Genomic DNA, 12,660 nt, shown 5'->3' with positions numbered 1-12,660 from the left:
CTTCTTCAACAGCCTCTAATGCTGGAGAATCCTCAGCTCCGACACATCCGGCAAGAGATCCTGCTAGAGAGGAGAAAGCCTATGGCATCATTGCTCTTGGCTTAGGAGATGACTATATTCATCACATTTCTGATTCAGAAGCTTGACATTATTTTTGGTGCTAGATCTCACATCTCAAAATTGTCACTTAAGATTGCTTTCTTTGAATTGAAGATGGCTAGTGGCACTCCTTTGGCTGCCCATGTCAATTATATGCGGAGTCTCATGACTCAACTTGCTTCTATCAACTCTCCAATCACTACAGATGATGCAATGGCAGTGTTGCTCAAAAGTATGCCTGAAGATTATGATCATGTTGTTACCACTTTGAAAAATCTTCCTAATCCTACTCTTAAAGGTCTTATTACTGCTCTTCAAGAAGAAGAAAGGCACATGGAACTCCAAACAGGCAATGACACAGCCTATGCCATAAAAACTCAAAAGGGGAAGTTTTCACCTTGCAAACATTGTGGGAAGGCTAATCACCTCTCAAAAGATTGCTTCAAGATCAATCCTTGCAAACATTGTGGCAAAAACAATCACCATGAAAAGTATTGTAAAGCCAAAAAGGAAGCAACTACAAAGTCAGAAACTGCCAATCTACTTTCAGTTGATGTGCCTCCACAAGATGAGGCCTCCTATGAAGACTATGCTTTTTAAGCACTTTTTTGTTTATCATCACTTGGTCAAATTTTGAGGTTCTCTACCTGCAGTAGTACTCCAAAAAGAATATGTTATGTAAATCACCTCTGGTCACCATATGATATAGACCATGTGATATGTGTTTTGTCTATCCCATTTTTGTGAACCTCACACCCTTGGGAACCCTTGCTAGCATGAGATCCTAGCCATAGATTTATCCTTGACCACCATGAGATGGCATGAGAAACTATGAGACTAGATGTATCCTTGACACTGCAAGAGGCAAACCCTTGAGGGAGGGTATGTTGGGATAAGTATGATCAAGGGCTTGCTCTATGGTGCATGTGTGCATCTAGGGGAGTCACATGTGTGTTTATGTGTGTTGTAAAGGCACATCAAGTGCTATGATGTGTCTAGTGTGTGACCTAAGTGATGATGTAAGACAAAGGCAATCCCACTGATGTAGGGATTGATTCCCACTGATGTAGGGGCTGATTGCCACTATGTAGGAAAGGTATTACCTTCTCCCCCTTTTTATAAAAGAGAGTCTTCTCTCTCACAATCAATATAGAGATTTCATTGTGCTCTCACACCTCTTTCAAGATGCATCTATTCTATCCTACGGGATTCTACAGGATTTGTCCCTGACTGATAGTGCATGCCTATGTCAGGCTAAGCATTTCATGCAATGCAACGACCATAGGAAAATTGAAAAAGGGAAACTAAGGCAAGGCAAAGGCCTTCCTTGATAAGGGTTGTTGATCTAAGGACTTCTTCAAAGGTTTGAACTTTGCACTATAAGAGACAATCTGAAAACATTTGTGACTCCACCTCCTCCTCCTCTATTCCTCCTGTGCTGCCACTCCTTCCTGGGTTGGCTGCTTAACTCCATGGCCCAGGCCAAGGGGTTAGATATCAAGTTGGACTCTCCAACAAGTTGATCCTATACAAAAGAACCCTAGGATGTGAGGAGTGCATAGGAACTGAACAAAAATGGAAAGAGGGAGCAAACCACACGAACTGAACTGGAAAGGAGAGAAAGAAACAAGAGAGACTGCAAGGGATCTCAGGACAAAACCCCACAACTGCTGGGGGAATACCTCTGCTCAATGATGCACAAGATGCTCCACACTGAGATGCAACAAGTGAGGGAAGGGGGGCCTATACATAGGCAGCCACAAGTTACAACCCCCCCCCCCAGTCAGCTGGTCATATGGGCCGACCCCCTCCAGCACAAGATGCTCCACACTGACATGCAACAAGTGAGGGAAGGGGGGCCTATATATAGACAGCCACAAGTTACAACCCCCCCCCCAGTCAGCTGGTCATATGGGCCGACCCCCTCCAGCACAATAGGGCTGGCACACAGCCCTATAAAGGGGCTGATCCCTTGCCCCAAACAGTCCGGCTGAGGGCTCCACAGGGCCCACCCCCTCCTGCCCTAGCATGGACTGCCACGCAGCCATATAAGAGGGCTGACCCCCCCTGCCTACAGGCTGACCAGCAGGTCGGCCAGCCTATAAGAGGCCTCAAAAGGGGCCGGTCTGCAGATCCATGGGCGACCACGCAGGCCCCCAGCACTGCCCAGCATAATGCACAACAGCAGGCTTGCCATGTGGCAACCAGCAGGCCAAAGAGGAGCCCTAAACAAAGACGAACCCTCCAGGGAGCCCTAGCAGCAGTGTGCCACCATCGCAGCCCCATCGGGCCCCGAGCCTCCTCACAGCAGATCTGCCCTACTCTACACTAGGCTAACCTCACGGGGGGGCAAGCACACCCACAACAAGGCCCTCGCTCATGACCTGGCCTAACCATGTGACATCAGGAGATGGTCCAACATCCCCTCTCAGCTCCTGGATGGAACATGATCTCCAAGGAGCTGGGTGTGCCACCAGAACAACCTGGAGGAATCCATCGTGTGATACTCCTTGCTGAAGACCGCCTCAAGTACAGTTGAAGAGCCCTTCTTGGCACGCACCGTCTCAACACGATCACTAGAAACATGCTACTAATGCACCTCCTGAGTCGATCCCGCGAGATGAGATCAACCGTATCACACGGTTAGACCTCCTCCAACTTCACACATCCCGGACTTTGGGGGGGGGGGGGGGGGGGGCAGGAGCTTCCCACCAAGACCCAATTTTATCGCGACCACATCCTGAGAGTATCACAGGAGGGATTCATTATCAAACCCCAGTATCTCGAGGATAGAGGAGTATCTCAGGCACTGAGGATTGCCATTGGTCAGATGCAGGTTTCATCCCATCAGCTGAGGATTGAGGCAGGGAGAGCAGCGGATATACCTAGAGAGCAGCAGGTCTGCACGCTATGTACGCTGGAGGTGGTTGAGACAGAGGAGCATTTTCTTTGTGTTTGCCCAGCCTGCTACAAGATTCCGGGACGCTACCACTGTCTCTACCTAGAGGGGAGTGGCTTCGGTCCTTTGTCACAACTGATCCATTTCCATGACCAGGTCTGTATCGACTTTATCTGATGGAGATGCGGCGACACAGGGAGGCGCTTCTACGACAGATCAGAGAGCAACAAGGGACCGGGCACAACGGCACGTCACAAACTTCTATACATTTGAGTCAACCCCGGACACAGTGGAGTGGAGGAAGAGGAGCTAGCTGATATAAGAGCAGTCTGGATGAGCAGCCGGCACAGTACCACCGAGAGAGAGGCGCAGAGGCCACATGTGCGACAGAGAGCCCCCAGAGTACACTCTATTGAGGTCCGACCTATCACAGCTTTCCTCAGGGGAGACCGACAAAGACAAGGGGTCACTCTAGACATAGCCCAGAGACTCCAAAGAGCGAGGAGACTACATCCCCCACCGCAGTGCGAGACAGCTCAACAGACACAAATACAAGACATTTTTGCAGCCCACCAGAGAGCCATCACTGTACCAGGCTTCCATTTCGTCCCAGCACCTGGATAGATTGATTGATATAATTATGATTATGATTATAATTCTGTTAGCATAGACTAGTATTCAATAGTACTCAGCAAGGGTCCTAGCATACCCTTTGCTTCAGCCCACTGAGGCTTGTATGAGTTCGCTTTTCTGTGCACTTTGTCCCATAGGCCCGCGCGGCGCGAGGTCTCCTGTGGACGTTAATCTCTCTCTCTCTCTCTCTCTCTCTCTCTCTCTCTCTCTCTCTCTCCATCCATCCATCCATCCATACACATACATACATACATATATAGTGACCAGTTCCAGCGCAAGCTGGGTGCCAAAGCCACATCCACTAAATATATACCATGATTTTCCAAGCCAAGAATTTGAATTTTCCTGCCACCCCTTCTTTTCTTTCAAAATCAAGGCTCTATAAGCCTCTTTTGCCGACGCCTTGGACAGAGGAATCTTACCATCAATTCTTCATTGCCTCCCCCACCAATCCGTGGACAGAATAACATTTGAGGGCCAACCCGACAGTATTTCCTGCATAACTGCTTGTAGTAATGTCCTCTCCGACTCATGTAATCTGTACCAGTTCCACAAGTTCGATAGTGGCTTCCAATCTGCCCTTCTGGTATCCCATATTACAAAATGCAAACTGTGCACCATGCACATACATGTGTGAACTGTTTCAATAGCACTTCTGCCCTGGGTACGTGACAGTTGTTAGAGGTCAACATCTCCTAATGTCACCTAGAGAGAGAGGGCCTTGCTTGTGGGTGTGCCCCAGTGCCTCTTGCAGGCCCATGCCATGCCACGGTGGCCATGGAGTTTCCTAGGAAGGGTGTGGAGGAGTGTGGCCAGATCTGCCCTGAGGGGCTGCCATGGATGTGCCCTTATAGGCACCCCACGTGAGGGCTGGAGAGCAGAGGGTGGGCCGACCTGCAGGTCGGCCACCTTGACTGGATACAGCCCCTATTTCGGGGCGGTGTGTGCCCTCTTTATAAGGCCATGTGCAGCCCTAGTGGTGGGTCAGTCCACCTAGGCTGGTCAGCCCTACTACTAGGGGTCGGAGCTCTTCTTGCATAGCCGACAAGACAGGGGGGTCTGCCTATACATAGGCCCCACATTCCACTTGTTGTGCATCACCTGAAGGAGCAGCATTGACTTTGAAAGGTTTTTTCAAATCAGAGAAGAGGTATTCCCAAGGGACGGATAGCGAGGTGTGAAGGTACATTGGGTTGTCAGCCCCTTCATCCTCTTTCCCAGCCCTCTCCTTTCTTCAACCCTCTGTTCCTTTCTATCCCATCCACCTTCTCTTTTAGATCAGCTGTCTCCTCGACATGGCGACCTTGCCCAAGATGGCAGAGAACAAGACTAGAATTCCAGTGTTGCCCACGTTACCAGTTGACCAGTAGTTGGATGGGCTCAATTACAGTGTGTCTGGCAGGTGATGAAGGAGTCTGTGTTACAAGAGTTTGTGTTACAATCATATGATCTGGCAGATTTCATCTTGATAGGTCTGGCCAGACCAAATCCCCTTGCGAACGACCTTGGCATCCTGGAGTAGAAAGAGGCTGAGACCTTGTCCCAACTCTGGGACTGTGTTAATGCAAGGGTATGATCATTCATTTTCCTTAACTGTACTCCTCAGGTGATTAATCACGTGAAGCACATGACAATGGCCAAGAGTATATGGGAGCATTTGGCATTCATGTATAATCGAACCACTCCCATGAAGAGGGTTTCCTTGGAAGGCCAGATGCGGTTGTTGGATTCCAAGAAGTCTTCATCAATGCAGGACCACATCAACAAGTTATAGGAGCTTCAGCAGGAGATCCTCCAGGCAGGGAAGCAGATATCATCCGAGGGCATGACCATAACTCTGTTGTCCCAGTTATCCTCTCTGTACGGGGCCTTCTATTCATCCTTGATCACCAGTGGTAGGATGAATGAGTTGACCTGGGAGGAATTGGTCCCCATGGTGCTTGACCAAGAGCAGCGCTTTGTCAATGAGAGTCAACCTGAGGCTTTGGCAGCTGAGTAGAAAGGCAGAAAGCAGTTGACAGCTGAGGAAAAAGAAGCTCTCAAGGCATCCCATACGTGTAACCGATGTGGCCAGAAAGGTCATTATTGGCCTCAGTGTCCCCAAAGGAGCATTGAGGGGTCCAGTAACCAATTGGCCAATAGTGTTACTGCTGCGACAACGTATACTCCAGTCTTCTAGTAGCACGAGGCAGGCGCTGCCAACAGGCTTTCCGGATCTAGATGGAGGATCGTGTGCTTGTTTGCGGCAGCAAGACTTGCTGATCAGGAGCACCAAGCAGGGAGTCATTTATCGAGGCAAGCTTTCAGGCAAGATCTCGCGCCACGAGGTGTTGTTCCCGCTGACTCAGGTGGCAGTTAGTTTGTACTGTTTGGACATTATGACCTGGCAAATCTAGAGGGGGTCTCGTCATGTTCTGGTGCAGCTATTTCGGATGCTGCTGGAGATCCAGATGGGTCAATAGATTGCCTTTGCAGGAAACCAGACACAGCTGATTGATCCTTGTGAGCTGTTATATGCCCATTGTCATTGGAGCACTGAAGTTCATCAATCTGGTGACAGTGTACCAGTTTGGACTTGAGAGGGGGCTTCAGCGTGGGCTATCTAGCTCTGTGATACACGTACCCATGCAGGGAAGCAGACCTTGCACCGGTGGCAGTATCAGTTGGATTATTGTTCCAGTATCTTCTATTGGCGTCATGTACTAGTACCACGATTGGATTGTTGTACTAGATGACCCAGTGTACCATTACCAGACCAGAGGGGTGGTCCTAGCACTTATGGCCTGGGAGCAACAGTTCCAGGTTTCCAGTGATCGTGCTGAGGCGGTTCGAGCAAGAGGGGGCTTCTTCGACAGTGTGGCGGTCTTAAGCGGTGGAGTATCACACGATGGAATCCCTCCAGTTGTTCAAGTGGCATACCCAACTCCCAGGAGTCTCTGTTCAATCCAGAAGCTGAGAGGGGTGTTAGAGGTCAACATCTGCTGATGTCACCTAGAGAGAGAGGGCCTTGCTTGTGGGGGTGTCCGCCCAGTGAGGGTAGCGTAGAGAGAGAGGGCATGTGTTGTGGGTGTGCCGGCCCCTGTGAGAGTAGGTTTGTGTGCCTTTCCAGTGCCTCTTGCAGGCCCATGCCCTGACACGGTGGCCATGGAGGTTCCCAGGAGGGGTGTGGCAAGATCTTCCCTGAAGGGCTGCCATGGATGTGCCCTTATAGGCATCCCAGGCGAGGGCTGGAGGACAGAGGGGCCAATCTGCAGGTCGGCCACCTTGGCTGGATACAGCCCCTATTTTGGGGGGGGGGGGGGGGGGGGGGGGTGCCCTCTTTATAGGGCCATGTGCAGCCCTAGTGTTAGGTCGGCCCACGTAGGCTGGTCGGCCCTACTACTAGGGGTCGGCCCTCTTCTTGCATAGCCGACTAGGCAGGGGGGGCTGCCTATATATAGGCCCCCCATTCCATTTGTTGTGCATCACATAGCATAGGACTGCAGTCCAGTGCCTTGTGGAGCTGCATAGTCTGCCTTGTTGAGCAGTCCTAGGACAAAGGTGTGGAGCAGTTCACCCACTCTCTGTGCCTCCGCTTTTCGTGGTTGTTGAGCTGTCCAGTTGAGCTCTCAAGCAGACTGTTTGTTCAGAGGTTTTCTCCCAGTTGTAGCGGGGTTTTCTCTAGAGATCACTTGCAGTTCTCTTGTGCCTCTCTCTCCTTCTCGGTGTGGTGTGTGTGAGGCGTGCTCTCTTTCTCTCTCCCATTCATTTCGGCTGCACTTCTTACAACAGTTGCATATAACTCTAGTACTCATAAAATCAGGATTCACGACCCATCAATTGCAAGCGTACACAGAGGTAGACATTCAGATTTCAAGAAGACTAGAGTATACACGGGCTCCCTTTCATCCGCCTCTTGACTGCTCACAATGTTTCCTACAAATTCTGTTGCAAGCCTTTCTAACTTCCATCTATAATACTTCATTGCATTCACAATCTTGTGATGTTTTTCTTAAAAAAATTGTGCACACCTCCCCGATACTATTAATACAGATATTTTGAAAAGTTGGATGGATCTTTTAGGGATTCCGTTTCTGACTATCTCTATAGTCCTTGTCATCATCTCATCAAGGCTAAAGTACACTTGAAAGATTTGTTTAACAACATGCTCAAGTCAAAGTCTTGGAAGTTGGAATGGCTGTTGATGGAAACAAAATCTCTGCTGATATGCAGAGCACAGATTGCTATGGCAATCGAGCGCATCAGAGAATTCGAAGTTTGCACACTCTGCATTATCTCCAGTACAGTGATACTTTCTTATGTAATAAATTATGGTAGACACGTAACAAAGTTCGCAAACCTTACTAGAAAATACAATCTATGGAAATGTCTACCAATGTTACTTTATCTCCTTACTTCACTATAATCCCTGCCCTAGGTGTCACTTTGGAAAGCAGCCGGTCAGAACCTCCGTATATGTCATCCCCAGCAACGATCTCTTGCCCTGCAAATTGCTACACATAACAAATCAGCCACAAAAAGTATCGGGAAAAAAAATTAACTCAGGATACAGGTTAAATAAGAATAGAAGTGCTCTATAAGCATACACCTGTGCCTGCAAGGTGAGTAATTGTGGTTAAGGCAGCCATGCCACTGCTGAAACAGAACGCCCTGTCAGCACCTTCCAGCTTTGCAAGCAATCTGCATAATAATAGAGAACAACAAAGTATCTCAGTATAAACTCATATTTTTATATGTTGACAGTAAGCTTCCTTCTAGATTAACCCAAGAAACAATGACCTTTGCAGTGGGTACATAAACAGAGCTTAAACAGGCCCTTGTGTTCCAGTTCTTCTGCGGATGTATCCTCAGCAACATTGATCACTTTTCATCCCTTAAACAAAATTTAATAGCATTAGGGATCCAGAGAAGCATGAAATTACGTTTCAAGAGCATTTCGAGTGGGATTCCCACTTCTTGTGTAGTCATAGGGACCATACTCTGTAGCAGAAGGCTGCAACAAGAAAAGGTCTCCAAGATTTAGTTGATGAACCAACATTGAAAGTAAACAATCGAAAATAACCATGCAAGAGCCCTTCATCAAACAATGTATAGAGTAGCAGAGAGGAAATTTAAAGATTACATTCACACGTGCAGGAGCATATTTCCAAGATGAAAGAAAATGCCGTTCAAAAAGCACACCTGTTTAAAGGTTGCTGTTTGATAGAGAGGAGTGCTCAGAGCACCAAAAGGATCAAAGGTATTTGTATAGTTCAGAATTGTAGTCGCCACCCCCATGTCCTGAGATACTGCATTACTCGAAACATTACAGAAAATATCTGGTCAGCAGAAGGCAAGCAAGTTCTCTCAAAACTGCACAGATAGGCAGGCAATAATTAGACTTGGATGCAAGAATACCTGATGATGTTACCAAAACTTTAAGAGTAATGACATCTGAAATGGAACAAGAATGCCCTTCCAATGGATAATAGAATTCAGAGTAGACAGGAGGCACAAAATGATAAGCAAGTATCAAAGAAGCCAGGATCTGGCTGCCAAGTCAGGGACGGAGTCCATGTGAGAGAAGAACATGGGGGTGAGAGAGAGGGGTGAAGGTGACTGACGATAGAAAATACATTATATACATGCTCATTTTGGGTTACGGTTCCACTGAGCCTTTTAGCGCCCTCCCAGACCACGCATTATTGCAATGCAGTTTATACTATTCTCAACACCCCTCTTAAATTTCCTTAGAGAAGCATTCAATATTTCCAACATATCAGCGTGAACACTACAAAACAATGTAACTGTCCATATGAACAGTAGCACAGAAGGGGCCATTATTAACTCTCCAAGGAACTCTAAACAGCCACTTGTTTCCCAAAATGGGAACACGTTGGACCGTTCTAAAAGTTCCATAATGTATCCAAATTCTTAAAATATATATCTACCCATGAGTCGTCAGGGTCAGGGCCTATTTTGTACATTCTTCATCTGAGTGCTTCTCTCATCCCACTTCAACAAGTGCATCAACTTGCGGTAAATGTTTTCCTTCAAGATTTAACTTGATTGCCAAAATGTATGCAATCATTTAGATATGGTCACTTCGCTAGGATCTACACTTCGCTAGGAACTAGCATTTCAGGGTGGACCCCCATTGCAGAGGTTATAGGCATTAATATCCCACAAATTTTTATATGTACCTCACTGGGGGGAAAGGCCACACCCCACCTGAGTACCCATAGCAAGGACAAATCAGATGCATAGATGTAAACCCCAGCAACATTTCATAGTAGTGCCTAGGGTATGGGCCTGTACCAGGAAGAGATAAGGAGATAAAAACCAGCATGGCAGACTCAATAGGCCTTGATAAATTAATGTAATTAAAGAACAAGTGGGCTAAATACCTTAGACCCATGGCACTAGCACCCTTGAAACATGGCGTAATATGTGGCATCACTTGACACATGGCAGGATGCCTTGTGACACTTGGCCACATGCTTACCACTCCTCCTAAGATGTGCCATCACACGTCACATCTATTACATGTAGCAGCCCAGAGAGTTTCACATGCAGCCCATTGCACACGCATCTAAGAATCACCATTAAAAATACACTCCAAAAGCATCTATCCTTTCCTTCAAAACTCATCCAAAGTCCTCCCCTCTTTAACCTACAAGAGGGAAGAGCCCTCACAGTTCACAGCAGGCTGTCCTCACTCCCCACAAGCTCCTATTTTGCTCCCTGTCAGTCTACAAGATGCATATTGCTCCACTAAAATTCCCTTGCATGCTGTAACCTTAATTTGCCTTCCCTTACTGCTGGCTCAGGCATTAAATCAAGCCTTTGTCACAACTGAGTCTCCTCGAAAGCCTCACCAAGGGGAACACATCCCAGGTTCTCTTCGAAATACAAAACTCACTGCACAATTTTGGCAATCGGTATTCCAAAAGTTTCAGCCAACTCTTAGCATGAGTTCTTCGGATCATCCTAAGTCAAATGGTCAAACTATGGAAGATATGCTGAGAGAATATGTCCCCAATGTTTTCAGAAGACAATGTAGTGGGATAGGTACCTTCCGCTAATAGGGTTTGGTTATGGTAGCAATAAGCACTTTTATGCCCATGCATGGCTATAAATGGAGATCCCTGTTGCCAAGTAGTCCAGGTGTCGTAGTAGATGCACCACGGTGCAGGGTCCCAATCCCTGTCCCATAGCCACACTGCACCCCAGAGCCGCAGGAGGGATACACTGGAGGGACTTCTAATGGATTTCGAAATGAAGCAGGGGAATTAAGGGAAGCCAGATGGATTTCCGTATGGCCATCACAAGCAACAATCTAGTAGGTTCAACAAGCTACCTAGCATGTAGACTACATAAAAGCAGCCAATTTCGCCAGTCTAATTACTTCCTCAACAAAGGTCAGGATGAAGCTGGAATTTTACTAGCCAATACTCTTTATGACCTATCCTTAGTAGTCACCAAAGCACGCACTATAATTCTCATTGTGGCTGTGATTAAAAACGGCTCTCAGGAACAGTCCAACAGTTGAAAAACATGGATACTTGCACAAAGCCAGCTTGAAATGTGACCAAACTGCAGCAGCTTGGTAGTCTATACCAGTGTGTGTGCACCCCAAAGCATTTGTCTCCAAGCAAAAAATTATGCTGCTGCCATTTGTCGGGCATGCTGGCAATTTATGATTTATTTTTACTCACGAAAGTACAATGTCGACCTGAAACTTTGCTATGGAACACTTCCAAGAAACGTAATCTTCCACATACTAGCTTGCTCTTCCTTTCATTCCTTTTTCTTCCCTTATGGCATGAGACCCACAACATGGGCAAATAGACTACTATCACTCATGCAACATTGGAAATGACAAGTGAGGTTCCTCGCAACACGTGCGTCAATAAAACTAGTAACCTCAATCCGCTCATGAGGAGCTTCAATCCCTATTCATAAGCCATGCCACCATGCGTAAGTTGTCAGGATGCATGTAGTAAAGAGCTTATGTTGACCAGGGTAAAGCCAACGACATCCTAGCTAATGGTCAAACCTCGCATAGTTCAAATGACAAACTCTACTTCTTACGTCGACAAGCTTCAAAACATCGGTTCCATTAAGTTCCAAGTCTTACACTTGTACCAGAGACTCGACATAAAACTCTGTCCACGTTGGATCTCATAAACGCAGGCACATTGCCAAGTATGGTTTTGTTACAAGGGAAGCATCTTCGGGAGCGCATTGTTACTGACCATGCGACGAAGTAGACTGTGGATCTTGCTCTACGAAATTCTGGTCGCTCCCTCGGAAAGAAGAAGCGCCCATGTCACTCATCACGCCGCTGATTTGTTCAGACGCTTTTCTCGTGCAGCTAACGCCCCCACGTCGATTGACACCTGAGAAGAGAAGGCTGGGTCTCCTAGAACTGTGATCGTGGCTGGTGAAGGTCTGAGAACATGTCTGAAGACACTTGATGATCAAAAATCAATCTTTGAAACATACCGAGGGTGATGGAATCTGCAAATGCTGCAAGGGAAAATGGCGAAACCTTGTCCGTCAAGAAAGAGGGCGTTTGAAGAGCTTCCAAGCTGTGCAAAGCCATAGCCCCAACCACAAAGAAACGACTAGCTTCCTTGGGAAATGCTGAAGATTCGCATTCTCGTGCTCTTGCGCTCTTCAACACATTTTCGGCATGCCAAAGGCAAATGCCGAAGCGTTGCCTTTCTCTATCTTTGGGGATTCTTATAGGCTCTCAATTTCAATTGGGTCTCAAGGTGGGATGTATCGGCTCTCAATTTCAATTGGGTCTCAATTGTAGATGGGCTTTCCATCTTTGTATGCCATTTGTGTTTCACTTAATGCACATTTTTAATCAGACGGTTGTTCGATTTACAACCCAAGCTAAGAGAAGGCGAAAACCCACTCAAAGAGATAGAGAGAGATGGGGGGAGGGGATTTTGGTTTATAGAGAGAGAGAGATTATATATATACATATACATGTGTGTACGTGTATACATATTTATGTATGTATGTATGTAACAAAA

At 47.1% G+C, this 12,660-nt stretch overlaps 1 protein-coding gene across 2 annotated transcripts in view; it reads right to left on the bottom strand.

Annotated features, from left to right (window-relative positions):
- The window catches only part of CBL (cystathionine beta-lyase), a 46,709-nt gene extending 34,350 nt beyond the window's left edge, over positions 1 to 12,359 (bottom strand). Inside the window, exons 1-6 of one of the 2 annotated variants that reach the window (XM_087381025.1) lie at positions 12,165 to 12,359; positions 11,869 to 12,076; positions 8,813 to 8,919; positions 8,554 to 8,624; positions 8,220 to 8,311; positions 8,027 to 8,114 (exon numbers count right to left, since the gene is read on the bottom strand). In XM_087381025.1, coding sequence (XP_087237151.1) covers positions 8,027 to 8,114; positions 8,220 to 8,311; positions 8,554 to 8,624; positions 8,813 to 8,919; positions 11,869 to 12,076; positions 12,165 to 12,218 — 620 coding nt within the window. In that variant the 5' untranslated portion in view covers positions 12,219 to 12,359. The remainder of the gene's footprint in view (positions 1 to 8,026; positions 8,115 to 8,219; positions 8,312 to 8,553; positions 8,625 to 8,812; positions 8,920 to 11,868; positions 12,077 to 12,164) is intronic. The other variant, XM_087381026.1, reaches the window with a different exon arrangement.
- Between the last annotated feature and the right edge of the window lie 301 nt (positions 12,360 to 12,660).

Source organism: Dipteris shenzhenensis, chromosome 11 (genome assembly GCF_047967505.1).
Source record: "Dipteris shenzhenensis isolate YYH24624 ecotype China chromosome 11, Dip_SZ_1.0, whole genome shotgun sequence".
Classification (NCBI taxonomy): Eukaryota; Viridiplantae; Streptophyta; class Polypodiopsida; order Gleicheniales; family Dipteridaceae; genus Dipteris; species Dipteris shenzhenensis.
This window is presented reverse-complemented; position numbering and strand designations above follow the sequence as displayed.